This window comes from Pyrus communis, chromosome 6 (genome assembly GCF_041283825.1).
Source record: "Pyrus communis isolate YQ-2024b chromosome 6, ASM4128382v1, whole genome shotgun sequence".
Classification (NCBI taxonomy): Eukaryota; Viridiplantae; Streptophyta; class Magnoliopsida; order Rosales; family Rosaceae; genus Pyrus; species Pyrus communis.
The window spans coordinates 806870-821552 of NC_142570.1; the positions used below are offsets into that span (position 1 = coordinate 806870).

At 40.4% G+C, this 14683-nt stretch overlaps 4 protein-coding genes across 6 annotated transcripts; 2 read left to right on the forward strand and 2 right to left on the reverse strand.

The window, feature by feature from the left end:
- Positions 1-689: 689 nt before the first annotated feature.
- LOC137711246 (uncharacterized) lies at positions 690-4858 on the reverse strand. Of its 2 annotated transcripts, none has more exons than XM_068450475.2 (4): positions 4321-4858; positions 2190-2641; positions 1889-2114; positions 690-1557 (listed from the first exon to the last, which is right to left on the reverse strand). In XM_068450475.2, exons 2-4 carry the CDS (start codon positions 2628-2630, stop codon positions 1058-1060), a joined length of 1167 nt encoding a protein of 388 aa, XP_068306576.2. In that variant the 5' UTR covers positions 2631-2641; positions 4321-4858; the 3' UTR covers positions 690-1057. The 2 variants fall into 2 exon arrangements, with proteins under 2 accessions (XP_068306576.2, XP_068306577.2); XM_068450476.2 differs by having other exon boundaries at positions 2190-2636; positions 4321-4820.
- Positions 4859-5518: 660 nt separating this feature from the next.
- LOC137710583 (uncharacterized) lies at positions 5519-7850 on the forward strand. The gene is made up of 4 exons (XM_068449649.2): positions 5519-5819; positions 6089-6138; positions 6510-6636; positions 6966-7850. Exons 1-4 carry the CDS (start codon positions 5705-5707, stop codon positions 7691-7693), a joined length of 1020 nt encoding a protein of 339 aa, XP_068305750.2. The 5' UTR covers positions 5519-5704; the 3' UTR covers positions 7694-7850.
- On the reverse strand, positions 7782-11289 carry LOC137710585 (Vacuolar protein sorting-associated protein 26). Of its 2 annotated transcripts, none has more exons than XM_068449650.2 (11): positions 10901-11289; positions 10696-10788; positions 10544-10608; positions 10081-10138; positions 9442-9531; positions 9242-9326; positions 9044-9139; positions 8652-8836; positions 8479-8567; positions 8284-8383; positions 7782-8183 (listed from the first exon to the last, which is right to left on the reverse strand). In XM_068449650.2, exons 1-11 carry the CDS (start codon positions 10949-10951, stop codon positions 8139-8141), a joined length of 957 nt encoding a protein of 318 aa, XP_068305751.2. In that variant the 5' UTR covers positions 10952-11289; the 3' UTR covers positions 7782-8138. The 2 variants fall into 2 exon arrangements, with proteins under 2 accessions (XP_068305751.2, XP_068305752.2); XM_068449651.2 differs by having other exon boundaries at positions 10081-10135; positions 10901-11053.
- Positions 11206-14679, forward strand: LOC137710581 (ERAD-associated E3 ubiquitin-protein ligase component HRD3A). The gene is made up of 6 exons (XM_068449646.2): positions 11206-11839; positions 11957-12448; positions 12657-12872; positions 13111-13434; positions 13548-13790; positions 14268-14679. Exons 1-6 carry the CDS (start codon positions 11282-11284, stop codon positions 14487-14489), a joined length of 2055 nt encoding a protein of 684 aa, XP_068305747.2. The 5' UTR covers positions 11206-11281; the 3' UTR covers positions 14490-14679.
- Positions 14680-14683: the final 4 nt, after the last annotated feature.

The window sequence follows — 14683 nt, forward strand, 5'->3', positions numbered from 1 at the left end:
AAGGGGGATAATATCGGCAATTACTCGGTAATATCTCTTATCGATTGCGAAGTATAAAATGGATACAAGAGAAAAATAGCAACTTATCAGGACAAAATCTTGAGTTTATCCGGTGTAGGATCTCTCCGCGACCACTGGTGAACTCGCTGGCCTTGGCCCCTCACCGGCGTGCATGATCTGATGGTCGTCATGATTTGGTCTCTGATAAGTGATGACACCTGTACTGCAGTAAAGGAAACCTGGAAATGCCACGTTAAACAGGCATTACTTTTGTTTATCTAAGCAAATAATAAAAAATTGGAAAATCTGTATCGCATTGCTCTCGAAGCAACGTGAACTTTTGCATCCTCACACTTCTTTAGTGTGAAAAATTTTCAAGTCAAACGCGTGGACAATACAAATTGAGTGACAATGGACACGTGTGACCATTGAACTTCACACGTGGACCAACCTGTTCTGATACTATGAAAAGAGTTGAGATTCGACTATAAAATCAATTGGCAATATGAGAAATAATTCAACTTACTTATAAGCGTTTGCAAGATTTCTTCTTTTATTGATGTGACACTCTTTTAACTTTCATATTCTCATGCATATAAGGCTACGAGGTACGCTAACAACACCCGAAATAATATTTAAAAAGTCAAAATAAAACAATAGGCGAGCAGACAAAAAAGTGAAGATAATAGTACCAGAAAAATGATCAAATCCACTGCTTAAACCAGCCAGTTTTACATGGAATTGTACATGAACCACTTTTAACAATTGCTTTCTTTGTCACAAAATGTATTCCCTACCACACATGCAATCCCAATCTTCAAAGTTTCCTGCATCATTCTTTTGGAGTTCCAGCTGTTGGAAGTAAGGTGGTGGAAAAGGCAGCAGCATCAACCCCCTCCAAATGAATGCTTTTTCTACAAACCCTACCAATATGTTTCTTTTCTATAAACAAAAGTTGGAAATGTACATCAACGAAACCTTCGTCTGGTTGTCGAGACTCGAACCCGGAAAAAATTTGCCAAGCCTGGCTTGAAACTATGACCACAGTCAATCTGATCTACATGGGAGATAAATCATGGATATAGTCATCCCACATTTCACTTGCAATCGAATCCCGCATCTGCGAACTGAATTCAAGTTCTTCTGTGTCAAAACCAGAGGCCTCAAAATGCATGATTGGTGGCTCAAGCACCGCTAATGGGGGAACTGGTTCCTCCATTTGCAGTATGGTGTCCTTTTCATACGTTTTAAAGATCCAGTCATCTGGTTTCTCCTCGTGGATGAAATTGTGTAGGGCACACGCTGCCACAACCAACTTGACTTGTGTTTGCAATGGGTACGGAGGAGCTGACATCAGTATAGGGAAGCGTTCTTTTAAAGCCCCAAAAGTGCGTTCAGATGCATTTCGTAACAATGAGTGTCGCTGATTAAATAGCTCTTTCGCATCTTGAGGATGATAACCACTAGGAAACTCCATCGAGTGATAAGGTATACCAGGATATGGAGCAATGAAGCCAGGCATGTTTGCATACTTGTTGTCCACAAGGTAGTATTTACCTGTTACAAGTTTTGAACCCAATAGTGCTAGTAAGATTCAACAGTAGTTGTCAAAGTATTGACAGAATAAGATCATTTCTATATTTTTCCAAACAAATAGACCACCATGTATTGCGTACATAAGAACCAGCATTTTCCAATTCATATATATTTTTGACAGTACATTTATTTCTAGAAATGATTGTCTAATAGCTAAATATAATCCGAAAATCTATTTAAACTGCATGAATTTAGACAGTTGAATACTTTCTTAATGACTATCATATTAAAAAGAAAACGTAGTTTTCTATGTTAACTGGGTGTTCAATAGTCCAAGTCGGGTTAGCAATACCTTCTGGCATCTGCAATTTGTTTCGTCTTGTGAGAGCAGAATTCAAAACTTGCAAATCTGATGCAGAGCCTTCCCAACCAGCCAAGACATAAAGGAACTTGAGATCAAATGAGCAAGCAGCCAGAACATTTTGTGAAAGTAAGCCATTCTTGTCGCGGAAAGGTCCTTGCTCATCTACGCCCACCATCACTGGGAGGTGTATGCCATCAACTGCTCCCACACAATCCTATAGGATAAAAATTTCGAATTGTAAATCACATAGAAACGAGATACAAATCACACTTAGTTACAGTGGGATTACCTTAAAATATGGATAGAATCTAGGATCTTCTGAAATTTTGGGAGGAACATCAGATCCTGGAGGCTGAAAGAAACCTAACGAAATTGCCATTACTGCGTTCAAGACATTGTTGAAATGACGACTGATGGTTTCTCCTGAATAACGGAATAACTCTTGAACAGCTCGAGTCCGTAGATTATGACCAATTATGAACAAGAACATGGCCAGTTGCTCTTCAATCTTGATTCGATTTGTGTGACGCAGAAGGCCTTTTCCTTGCAAAATATCACACAACTTGTAGAAGACGTGCTTATCCATGTGAAAGTTTTCTAAACAGCGTTCATTTTGACCATTAAGGACTTCATCTATAAACTTTGCACCAGTAGATGATAAATCATGACTGAGCTCTTTCGGTATATAATTCTCATAGACTGCATCCTTTTCATCTTCAGAGCTCTCCATTACCAACTAACCTTTGCACAGCAACGTATGCATCGAATATCAGCAAGTATATGGATGGAGGTCAAACATAAAGAAATATAAAACAAAAGGAACAGATTCTATGTTGGAAGAGAATACAACAATGCGAAAGTACCATTTAACAACTCTTGCCAGCTATATTATATCGAAATACATTATTTTCTAAACGAAAAATTCATATATGAACAAGAAAGAGTGTCAACTGTCAAACCCCATCATTCACAGGGGAGTTGTTTCCTCATAAGCATTTGTGAAATTGATACTTTAGTGAATCACCTTAAACAAGAAAATTTATGAACCACTGGAAAAACCAAGTACAGTGATTTATACACGGAGAAGGACCATATTTGAACTATGCTGTGACTATAACACGACTTGACAATTCAACACACACGAAAAAACAAGAAGATAAAGGGTATGAAACAGAAAAGTCTGGAAGCAAAGACTAAGAGAAAAACCTCTAAACACAAAAAGTGAAGAAATTCATAAATTACTGCGCACTCTCAAAAACTTGAATAGTTTACACCCAACTCAACCCTCAACTGACGTGAACCTTCACTTTAACCCATGAGGGAGTCACCTGCATCAATCTTTTCTAAACACTCTTCCCTAGTCACGGTCATTTTCATTGCTACACTCGTATTCATAAGAGAAGCACATGCGTGCATCCACACCCACACAGAAATAAGGTTCTAAGAAATGGTAGTACACGAAATGTGTACTTCATTCGCGTTACTACAAGAGCATCAAAAGCACGAAAATATCAGCATCCAATAAAGAGAGGAGAATACGGGCCTGTTTGGTAGGACTATTTTAAAAAACTGAACTCAAGACTAACTCAAAAATATAGTCTATTCTTTAAAAACATAAAAAGTGAGTTTTAAACTTAAACTCACTCCTTTCTTTTCTCTCCTTCCTCCCCTCTCACTCCAAATCTATCTCTCTCTTTTCTTCTTTCCCTGTCCTCTTTTTTAACCTTTTTCATCTCTCATCCAATCCGCTCTCTTCATTCTCTCGGTTCTATCTCTCACTCATCTTTCTCTCTATCTCGTCATATCCTCTCTCTTCTTTCTCTTTCCTTAAATCATCTCTTACCTTCTTTCCTCCTCTCTCCTCTTTCTCCCTCTCTGTTAAGATCTTTTTATCTACTTTAAGTTGTAAGATTTAAAAATTTTAAATCGCAAACCAATCAAGTTTTTGAGTCTTAAAGAAAATTGTTTTCAAGAAATGTTCTTAAGAAATGTTTTGAGAAATGATAAAAAATTTCAAATAAGATACCAAACAGGCTCTAAAGTACCAGCTAATGCCAAACCAAAATTACACAATCACAAACAGGGTAGCAAATCATCTATGCAGCAAACCGCGAAAGTTGTCCGAAAACTTCATCAAACTCGAAAACTACAGAAACCCAGAATCTAAGGTGTAGACCTCACCAGCTGAAGCATCACAAACAGGAATTATACATTCAAACAGACATCAAATTGACGCAATTCTGCTGAATTCTATAATATCAAATAACAAATTCACCGAATGTAAAACCAATTCTTACAAATTCTACTTACAATTTGAACGAATTAAACAAAAGATTAAACTCCAAAGTTGAACGAACGAAATTATCATCGCCATTAAACAAAAACCCAGATGAGAATTTATCGAAAATGAACAGCCATACCTGCAGAGAGCTGGGCTACTGCAACTTCAGGAGGCAAACGACGTCGTCTTCGGCGAAGGATTGGGCGGAACGAGAGAAATGTGTGTAGGATGAACAGAATCGTTGGGTTTTTAAATTTGGGGGAGTTAGTGAGTCTACTGAGTGACGTCACATTCTCCGTGACTCTGTGTGCGCGCTTTTGCACTTTGCAGTCTCTCTCTCTCTCTGTGTGCCAGTCCTATGCAAACCTCAGACTAACTGGAGGCGGAGGGCTAGAGGACGAGGCGGAGGACTAGAGGAGGAAGCGGAGGAGGAGGAGGAGGAGCAGGGAGGGATCTCTCTCTCTCTCTCTCTCTCTCCTCTCTCTGTGGGTTAAAGCCCGATTTCGTGGGAGCCCAAGTTTTTTAAGAATGTTTTCAGAAACCCCAAATGAATCCCTCCATTCTCGGCCCAATGAAGGCCCCAAACTCGACGGGGACTTGGGCGTAATGAGGACGCCAAGGTGACATCGTCCCAAATGCAACGTTATTTGATATACATTTTTGTTTCAATGGTTTTCTAGTCTCGGAGTTGGACGAAACCTCACAATAGGTCATTGGCAATTCAGAGTCGAACTTGTCATTCATATTCTTGAGAGTATGAATCCCATATTAAAAAAATGAGTAACCTTACATGTGCTTATAAGAAATTGAGCTACTCTTCACATTACCAATTGGTTCACCTTTTTCGTGATGTTAGAGTAGGTTGTCCCATGTATTAAGTCAATGGCCACACATTGCTCCACGTCACTCGATTGGTGTTGTCCATATGGAACCTACATGTGCTTAGAAGTTATTTTCCTCGTGCTTATAAGTAATTGAACTACTGTTGTGTCGTGAATTAGACTCTTTTTTTTTTTTTTGGTAAATTATATTTTACCCACTTCAGTTTGGATGAAATTACAATCTTATATAACATCTTTAAAATATTTCAATTTTATACATTTATTATCATTTTATTTCAATATTATACATTCTATTAGAAAATCTGTTAACTTAACCGTTAAACGATGACGTGGCACATACGAATCTACATTTGTGTTTATGTGGTTAATAAACAAATAAAAAACAATTAATTAATAATTAAAAAACCACAATGGGCCCCACCAAGGTGCAATTGTCACGTGCTGGCGCGTGACTTGGACTGAGGGAGGATAAGTGGTTCAAGTACACCGGGATCAGGATTCAGGAGAGAAGTTATGGAGTTCAGGATAAACTAGGAAACAAAACGACAGCATCTGGGACAGATGACGTCACACTCAACAACTCAAAACCCGTACAAACACTGACAATCGTCAGAATCCAAAAACCTCAGCATCCCTCTCTCTCTCTCTCACCCGATCAGAGGAACACCAACAACGACAACAATGGCGGATGCGAACCAGAAACCAGAAATCTTCGAACTAAACAATGGGAGCATGCGCGCCCTCATCACAAACCTCGGCTGCACCATCACCTCCTTGTCTGTTCCCGGCAAAGACGGTATCTTTCTATTCGATCAGATTTCTTTCCTGTCTTCCCATTAATCTTCTGTTTGGAATTCCAGCTTATTTGTTCAATCTGTCAACATTTTATGTGTTTTTGATCATCTGAAAATATTTAAGGTAATGGAAGACCTGACGCAAAACCGAACGTTCTAAGATTTGTATACGCCGGCCCCACTTAGTGGATAAGGCTTTGTTGTTGATGTTTTGATCATCTGAAAAATGCTGCTGGTGTTTGTTTGGATTGTTGGTTGGTGGATTTTGCAGGAAAATTGGCTGATGTTGTTCTTGGATTCGACTCCGTGGATCCCTATGTGGTAAATTCTTTCACTTTTTCTGAGAACCCTTTTGCTTTTTGATCATGTTGGTTGAGATATCATGCAAAAATTGGTTCTTTGTCTGTAGATCTAATGCATTGATCAGCTGTTTTCATGGTAAAATCTGGGAAATTATTTGTTAAAAGTTATGGAATTGTTGAATCGAAACGAGGAATTTTGGAGATTTGATGTTAATTGTACGGTTTTATGGCGGAAGTTGTTTGTTTGTTTTGGTTTTTCACACTTTTATATGACAAACATCGGTTATGAATGTATTTGATATGTGCTGGGATTTAGATGTTGGATCTATGCATTTGGAATGGGAATGATGAGATTGTTCTAATGTTTTTGTTTTCGTCATGTGTGATCAGAAAGGAGTTGCTCCTTACTTTGGCTCTATTGTGGGTCGGGTTGCTAATAGAATCAAAGATGGGAAGTTTACGCTCAATGGAACGGAGTACTCCTTGCCTGTCAACAGACCTCCGAACAGTCTCCATGGTATGGAATTGGTACTATCGGATTTTATTTTTACTACTTTTCGATTAGCCTAAATTTGCTACTGAATTTCATCGAGACATGAACGAATTTTGAATTTTGTCATCTCACTAAGTTACACATAATGGATATATGGAGTTTTTTTATGAAGAAATCGGATGGTTGTTATTAGATCATAACTGTTTTGTGTATATTGTGTCTGCAATCCCCACGCGTTAGATCTCAATTCCAATGTCTTCGTTTTTCACCAAACAGACGTTCTTTTTGTTTTAGTAGTCGTATCAGTAATTGTTGTGTTTTGTCGCACTGAATTCATCCTGCTGTCTTATTAGGTGGTCACAAGGGGTATGATCAGCAGATATGGGAGGTAGCAGAACTTAAAAAGGGCGATAACCCGTCCATCACTTTTAAGTATCACAGTCATGACGGTGAGGAAGGTTACCCCGGGAATCTTTCTCTGACTGCAACTTATACACTTACTTCAAGCACGACAATGAGACTTGACATGGAAGCAGTGCCTGAGAACAAGCCCACCCCGGTTAGTTTAGCTCAGCACACCTACTGGAACTTAGCTGGCCATAACTCGGGCAATATACTTGACCATGCAATTCAAATTTGGGCAAACCATATTACCCCTGTGGATGAAAACACAGTCCCAACAGGTGAAATCAAACCAGTTAAAGGCACCCCCTTTGATTTCACTACCGAGAAGAGGGTCGGTGAGTCCATCCATGAGGTCGGTTTAGGGTATGACCACAACTATGTGCTCGACTGTGGGGAAGAGAAAGAAGGCCTGAAACATGCTGCGAGAGTGAGGGACCCATCCAGCTTGAGGGTCCTTAACCTATGGAGCAATGCCCCTGGGATGCAGTTTTACACCGCGAATTATGTCAATGGGGTTGTCGGCAAAGGAGGCGCAGTCTATGGAAAGCATTCCGGGCTCTGTTTGGAGACGCAGGGGTTCCCAAATGCAATTAACACACCAAACTTCCCGTCCATTGTTGTTCAACCCGGTGAGAGGTACAGCCACACCATGTTGTTTGAGTTTTCAGTTGAGTGAAGTGTAGTACTCGTCGATGATGAGTAATAATAAATGGCGAGATGCTTCTGTTTGTGTTAAGAGTTTAAGAGGTTGTTCCCCCTATCCATTTTGTGAATGACTTTCTTTTCTTGGCAATGAAATGCACCGGAATCTGCATTTTTTCCGGCCATGGAAATATTCGTTTAAACATTTATGTATACATTTCGTTCTTAAATGTTGCTATTTATTATAAATCAATAGCTTACAGCCCAAGCTTAGATTCATAGAACATGTAATCATTCTTGAACATCTCACTTATAACCGAGAACACCTAGGACGTCCTATAACAAGATAGGCCGAACATGAAGCGGCTGATGAAAGGCGACCAAGCTCAAGGGTCGGCAACAAGCAGCTCAGTTCTGGCTGCTGGCTGTAAATGTGTTTGATTGCTCGTAGAGCCTACTAGCCTTTTTCCACGCCCCTCTCACCGTGTTTGAACAAGTTCAAGCGGTAACGTTTCCATTGCAAGCTGAAATTAAGAATGAAAAGAAACGAATCAACAGAAAAAATTAGATGGAACAATATATACCAGAATTTATAAAAAGCTGAAGTGATGCTTGATTGCTTACCCATAGCCTGGGAGTTGTAGGATCGGATTTTGATGGCATTTTCGCTATGTTCGACTGAAAGGTTACGACCACGGCAACTTTAAATTCTATTGAAAATGGACTGCACAAAGAGCGAATGAAGGTTTTGAGTTTGGTAACCTCTGACAATTACGATAGAGAAAAATTGAGGAGCGAATCATCTGGTTTGGAACTCACCCTGCTAAGACGGTAGGACAAGTCAAAAGACGAGGAAGTATAACGTAAATGGGCATAGTCATACTACGACAGACATCTCCATCTGCTATCTGATAGAGGATGAGGAAGCCCAAAAAAAATTGTTAACAAGAAGTAAATTGAATTAGATACGCTAACAAGATGTGAATGCATGCCTGTGTAGTCTGAACCAAAGATTGTTCAGTTACAATTCTCTCTCCGAGAAGGATTGACTCTACACGAAGCAAGTGCAAGTCAATGGAAGATATCGGAACTGCAGATGCTTCGACTGTTAGTTCACCAACAATGGGATCTGATAGCGAACATTGGGTAGACATTTTCCCAATAACGCGGAATCCACCTATTCAGCAATGCCTCTCATAAGTATGGTAACAAGCTCCATAAATTAGAAAATGCAACGCAGCTAGTTTTTATGTGGTAAATTCTTTTCATATGCGTGCAAAAGAAATTGAATTTTACCATTAAAAGTGAAAACAATACTTCAATGTTTTAAAAACGCTAACTAGAAAGCGAAAGAATATCACATAATGCAAAGTGAGAAGCCAACCTGACCTTAGTTCAGGAAGCAGCGGATGTCTTTGAGTATCCTGAGTAAGGTAAAAGATAACCATCTCCGGAGAAACTGGTCGCTCGAGAAGATCAGCTAAAAACCAAAATATAACCAAAACAGTAACTTCAATCAAAGTGTTGACATGAAATTACAAATAAAAATTAAAAAACCAAATAGTAAATGTTTGAAACCTACCTTTATCACTTTCAACTATGAACTCCATTGTTGTAGATAATGATTTGTGCAGGTAGCCTCTCGATATATCTACGGTTAGTAAATACTGTGGAACAATTTATAAATCATCAGGTTTCGGACAAATATGGAGCGAAAAGAAAAGACCATTACCAGGGTGGGATTTCGGAATTGATATTTTTGAAGATAATAGAAAACAGCACCTGAATGTTAATATTTCCTCCATGGAAGGTCTCATAGAACCTTTCCAGGTTCTTTTCTCCTGGCTGCTTGATATTGATGGAAAATGGAATCTGCCAGAAATATGAACGTAATTTGCAAATGACAAAACAGGAATTTGCATACAACTAATAAAAAAGAAAATATACAAGCTTTATGAAGATCAAAGTAGCCTTGAATGCACATCAGGATTTATACAGTAACTCGAAATGTGAAAGGAGCGACGGTAGACAAATTTACTTGTACTAAAACAGAAAGAAAGGGGGCAACTGAGTCAAGACCAAAAGTACTACCAAAAAAAGAGAAAGGAGACAGATAAAAGACACATAAGTAAGCATTAAGCACTTAAAAATAAAACTGTTTCAGGAATAAGGGATCATAAAACGCTTATCCAGCACACGGACAATTTCAAATCACGAAATCTAGTCCTCTACAGGTGCATCTGCAAATCTTGCAACATTTGGCAATCACAAAAGACTTGTACACGGTTAGAATCTTTGATTTTTGAGGACGATAACTTTTCACTGGCGGTACCATTCAGATTTGAAATATGACAAGAGTTTCAAAGTTAAGGCTGTTCGGAATTCAAAAGCACAGTTAAATTGACTTGCTTTCATAGATACCTCTGATGTGCCAGAAGCAATCTTCCCAGAGGGTCTAACCTCAATAATTTTATTCCTGCTTCAAAGAGAAAGAAAACCAAATCAGTTGCAGAACAAAGAAAGCTTCATCCGAGCCAAAGCGGACAAATACTTCGCAAACAATCAAACTTCGAGTTCAATCTATGGAAATCTCTACATAATTTGAAACAACATAGGATTATTTTCATCAAAATTTCAACAATGCACCTCAAACCGTACAATTAAAACATGCCTAGCTCAGAAAATAAACCAATTTTTGTAATTTTAAAGCAACAATCGCCTCATCCAACTAAGTGGAATCGGCTGTATGAATCCTAGAACGCCACCAGCCTCAGTTTTGCGCCAAGTCTTGCGTTAACTTCAAGTCTCCATACATTATATGCCAATTACAATGATTCAGTTGGCAAAAAAAATCCGAAAAGAAAACAATAAAATCTTGACTCACACAATGGAAATAGGCTTGGCAACACCAACCAAAGACTCGATAACTCCTGCAGATCCTCCACGAACCTATAAAAAAAAGTTTTTTTTTTTTTTTTTTAATTTTTAATTTTCCATTAATTTGATCGGAAACTAAGCGGAGGGAAAAATTGGAACCTGCATGTTGACGGATCCGTTGACGGCGAGGCGAATTCCGTAGTGGGAGATTGAAGAAGACGACTTTACTACGATTTTACCCTCAATAAGTTCCTGAAATTACAAATGAGAGAGAGAGAGAGAGAGAGAGGAGTTGCTGAGAAGAGAGAAAGCAGATACAGTAGAGAGAGAAAGAGAGAGCAGTTACAGAAGAGAGAGAAGTTACAGTAGGGCGATAGACACGATTGATCCGAGAAAGCTTGAGCTCTATCGACATTGTAAACGACGCCGCAGAGCAGGTGGCTGGAGGAGCTCTCTGCAAGTCAGCAGCTATGGCGGGGCGAGACTACATACTCGCTAATACTCGTCTACATCCAATACACGTGACACAATTGTATGTCTGATTAGGTGGCAGAATATGATTGGCCAAAGTCGGAAATATGGTACGTGGCAAAATATGATTCGCCACATGACAAAATGCTACGTGGCAAGTATACAAAACTAACTTTCGTTTTATCCCAATAATACCCTTCCGCTCTCGACAAATTCCTAATCGTCTTCTTCTTCTTCATCATCTCCAGAAGTCTGTTAGCATTTGGCAACCGCAATGACTTTTGCAGCTCGAAGGCTCCTCTTCTCTCTCCTGATTTTCTCTCTCTACCCCCTCTCTCTCTCCGCCCGTCCCTTCATCCTCGTCCTGACACAAGACGACCTCCTAAACACCCCCGCCTCGCCCGACGACTCGCCGCCCGCCGCCGACTCAGCTCCAAATGACTCCCCCGACTGGGACGAGTTCGGCGAATCCGCCGCCGCGCAGTCCGAGGAGGAGCTCGACCCGGGCTCCTGGCGCCCAATATTCGAACCCGACCCCTTCAAGCCCGACCCGGCCACCCACCCTGACGACGGATACTACTCCACCGTCTCCAAATTAATCAAGTCCGTCAGCTCCGGAGACACTGCCCTCGTGGACGAGGCCGTTTCGGAGATCGAGGACTCGGCTTCCCGCGGCGTCCCCCACGCGCGGTCTGTGTTGGGGTTTCTGTACGGTACGGGGCAGATGAGAAAGCAGAGCAAGGCCAAGGCTTTCACGTACCATTACTTCGCCGCCGAGGGCGGCAACATGCAGTCGAAGATGGCCCTCGCGTATACTTACTTCAGGCAAGATGTACGGAATCTCTTTCGAATTTGATCGATCGATCTCTGTTTGGTTGCGGAGTTAAGAGGAGGAAATTGGTGGATTAATTTTGTTGTTTTCTGTTTGGAATTTTGTTTGGTTTTGCAGATGTTTGATAAAGCGGTGAAATTGTACTCGGAATTGGCCGATGCAGCGGTGAATAGCTTCCTGATTTCGAGGGACTCGCCGGTGATCGAGGCAGTGAGGATCCACAGCGGAGCGGAGGAGAACAAGGATGCGTTGAGGAAGAGCCGCGGCGAAGAAGACGAGGACTTTCAGATTTTGGAGTACCAAGCTCAGAAGGGAAACTCCGCGGCAATGTATAAGGTCGGCCTGTTTTACTATTTCGGGCTGAGAGGGTTGCGCCGCGACCATGCCAAGGCATTGTCGTGGTTTCTGAAGGCATTGGAGAAGGGAGAGCCTCGGGCTATGGAGCTCCTCGGAGAGATTTATGCTAGAGGAGCCGGTGTTGAGAGGAATTACACCAAGGCTCTGGAGTGGCTTACACTCGCAGCCAAACAGGATCATTTTTCGGCCTACAACGGAATGGGGTATTTGTATGTTAAAGGATATGGGGTGGAGAAGAAGAACTACACTAAAGTAAGAATGCTCCTCGGTTCTATCTCTGTGTGTATCTTAAAGTTTTATGTGCTTCTATATTTTGTACACATTTTCAATAGTGATCCCTGCGAATGAAATCCCACATTGTTAGTTGTAATAACTTTCGAGACCATTTTTCCAATGTTGGGTTCGTTCTGATACGTTGATAGGTGGATTCTTATGTTAAAACGACTCCTTTTCGTTGCAGGCCAAGGAGTATTTTGAAAAGGCTGTTGATAATCATGACGGTGGCGGTCACTATAACCTAGGAGTAATGTATCTCAAAGGAATTGGGGTAAAGAGAGATGTTAAACTTGCATGTCAATACTTTATATTTGCTGCTAATGCTGGTCAACCTAAGGCATTCTACCAGCTAGGGAAGATGTTTCATACTGGAGTCGGGCTTAAGAAAAATCTTCCACGGGTAAACTCGCTGTATTTTCTGTTTGTTTAGTTTACATACCGTCTCACTTTTCTATTCGGCATTAAGAAAACAGAATATGCAAGATAATCTAGATTTTGTGACGATTAATTGGTTTGTATTTGTTGAAATGAAAAAAGTTACTTTGCTATTTAATTCTAAGTAAATGATGTTAAAGATGCACCAATGCACGTATGCACTAATTAATTCCGATTCCTGATTAAGATTCAATTTGTTTTAGGCCACTGCATTATACAAATTAGTTGCAGAAAGGGGACCGTGGAGTTCCTTGTCTCGATGGGCACTTGAATCATACTTAAAAGGGGACGTGGGCAAGGCATTTTTCTTGTATTCAAGGATGGCTGAGTTAGGCTATGAGGTAGCACAGAGTAACGCTGCATGGATTCTTGACAAATATGGGGAGCGAAGCATGTGCGTAGGAGAATCTGGTTTGTGCACTGATGCTGAAAGGCATCAGCGGGCACATTCATTATGGTGGCAAGCATCTGAGCAGGGTAATGAACACGCTGCTTTGCTGATTGGGGATGCATATTACTATGGTCAGGTAGGTATCTCATGCTGAAACATGTTTGTTACTGCTCTAGCTTCGGGATGTATCTTTTGAGTAATGCAGCTTGATCTCGCCTTGACTATATTTTTTCCTTCTTTCTTTATTAGGGTACTGAGAAGGATTATGAACGAGCGGCAGAGGCTTACAAACATGCCAGGTCCCAGTCTAATGCCCAAGCCATGTTTAACCTTGGTTACATGCATGAGCATGGACACGGGTTGCCTTTGGATCTTCATCTTGCAAAGCGTTACTATGATCAAGCCCTAGAGATTGATTCCGCAGCAAAGTTGCCCGTCACGCTAGCCCTCGCAAGCTTATGGATACGAAAAAATTATGCCGACGGTTTCCTGGTAAGTTCTTTTTGTTTTACTTTCCTTACTGCCTTCTCATGTAATAGTTGCGGTCAATCACTAATTAGTGCTATCTTGCAATTTTCAGTCGAATAATTTTAAGATTCTGAAGGTGCAGGCATTTTCGTTATGGCTTGGACCTAGGTTCTTTTTAGTGCCATTTATACTGCTATCTGCCGGTTCTAATTTTTTCTAAAAACGTGGAAAACTTTTCAGATTCATAAATCGTACTCCTACAAAAAATTCTTCAGAATGTTTGAAATCGTTATGTTATTTCATATGAATTAAGTCTAAACACTGAAATAGTCAATCTCAGCTATGCAACACCTATTTGGAGTTAAATGGGCATCGTCCTTTGATTCATCAAGGTGATAAGCATGAGCTTGCTTTGGATTATAAAGCTTTGTCTCCGGGTTTTTTTCATTTTCGGAATCTTCATTCATTTGTGTTTTTTTCTGGTTTTGGGTCCGTATGTAGGTACATATAATCGATTCATTGCCTGAAGTCTATCCCAAGGTTGAAGAATGGATTGATACCGTGCTACTTGAAGAAGGAAACGCGACAATATTAACTCTTTTTGTTTGTCTTCTTACTGTCCTATATCTACGTGAGCGACAACGCAGGCATGCTGTTGCTGCCCCGAATGTGATTGCCGCACAGCACCACCCAAATGAGCATGTTGCACCTGCACCCATGTAGTTTAGTTGGCAACAGTAGTCTTCCAAGAACGACGCGGCTCTTCCATCATTTATGAACAAATCTTTACATTTAGAATACAATGTACAGGTATCTAAATTGATTTGGCGATAAGCTTTCGATGTTTTGGGACAAATTGTACCATATAGAGATTTGAGCACGTAGGAATGGAAGGTGGTGCGTTTGCCTTGCATGTT

Coding starts and splice junctions, on each gene's coding strand:
- LOC137711246 (XM_068450475.2), bottom strand. CDS start 2,630: ATGGAGAGCTCTGAAGATGAAAAGGATGCAGTCTATGAGAATTATATA. Junction 2,115..2,189: donor GATTCTATCCATATTTTAAG/GTAATCCCACTG, acceptor TTTATCCTATAG/GATTGTGTGGGAGCAGTTGA. Junction 1,558..1,888: donor CAAATTGCAGATGCCAGAAG/GTATTGCTAACC, acceptor AACTTGTAACAG/GTAAATACTACCTTGTGGAC.
- LOC137710583 (XM_068449649.2), top strand. CDS start 5,705: ATGGCGGATGCGAACCAGAAACCAGAAATCTTCGAACTAAACAATGGG. Junction 6,139..6,509: donor ACTCCGTGGATCCCTATGTG/GTAAATTCTTTC, acceptor ATGTGTGATCAG/AAAGGAGTTGCTCCTTACTT. Junction 6,637..6,965: donor ACCTCCGAACAGTCTCCATG/GTATGGAATTGG, acceptor CTGTCTTATTAG/GTGGTCACAAGGGGTATGAT.
- LOC137710581 (XM_068449646.2), top strand. CDS start 11,282: ATGACTTTTGCAGCTCGAAGGCTCCTCTTCTCTCTCCTGATTTTCTCT. Junction 12,449..12,656: donor AGAAGAAGAACTACACTAAA/GTAAGAATGCTC, acceptor TTTTCGTTGCAG/GCCAAGGAGTATTTTGAAAA. Junction 13,791..14,267: donor ATTATGCCGACGGTTTCCTG/GTAAGTTCTTTT, acceptor GTCCGTATGTAG/GTACATATAATCGATTCATT.
- LOC137710585 (XM_068449650.2), bottom strand. CDS start 10,951: ATGTCGATAGAGCTCAAGCTTTCTCGGATCAATCGTGTCTATCGCCCT. Junction 10,789..10,900: donor ATCGTGTCTATCGCCCTACT/GTAACTTCTCTC, acceptor TTGTAATTTCAG/GAACTTATTGAGGGTAAAAT. Junction 8,184..8,283: donor CTACAACTCCCAGGCTATGG/GTAAGCAATCAA, acceptor TCTTAATTTCAG/CTTGCAATGGAAACGTTACC.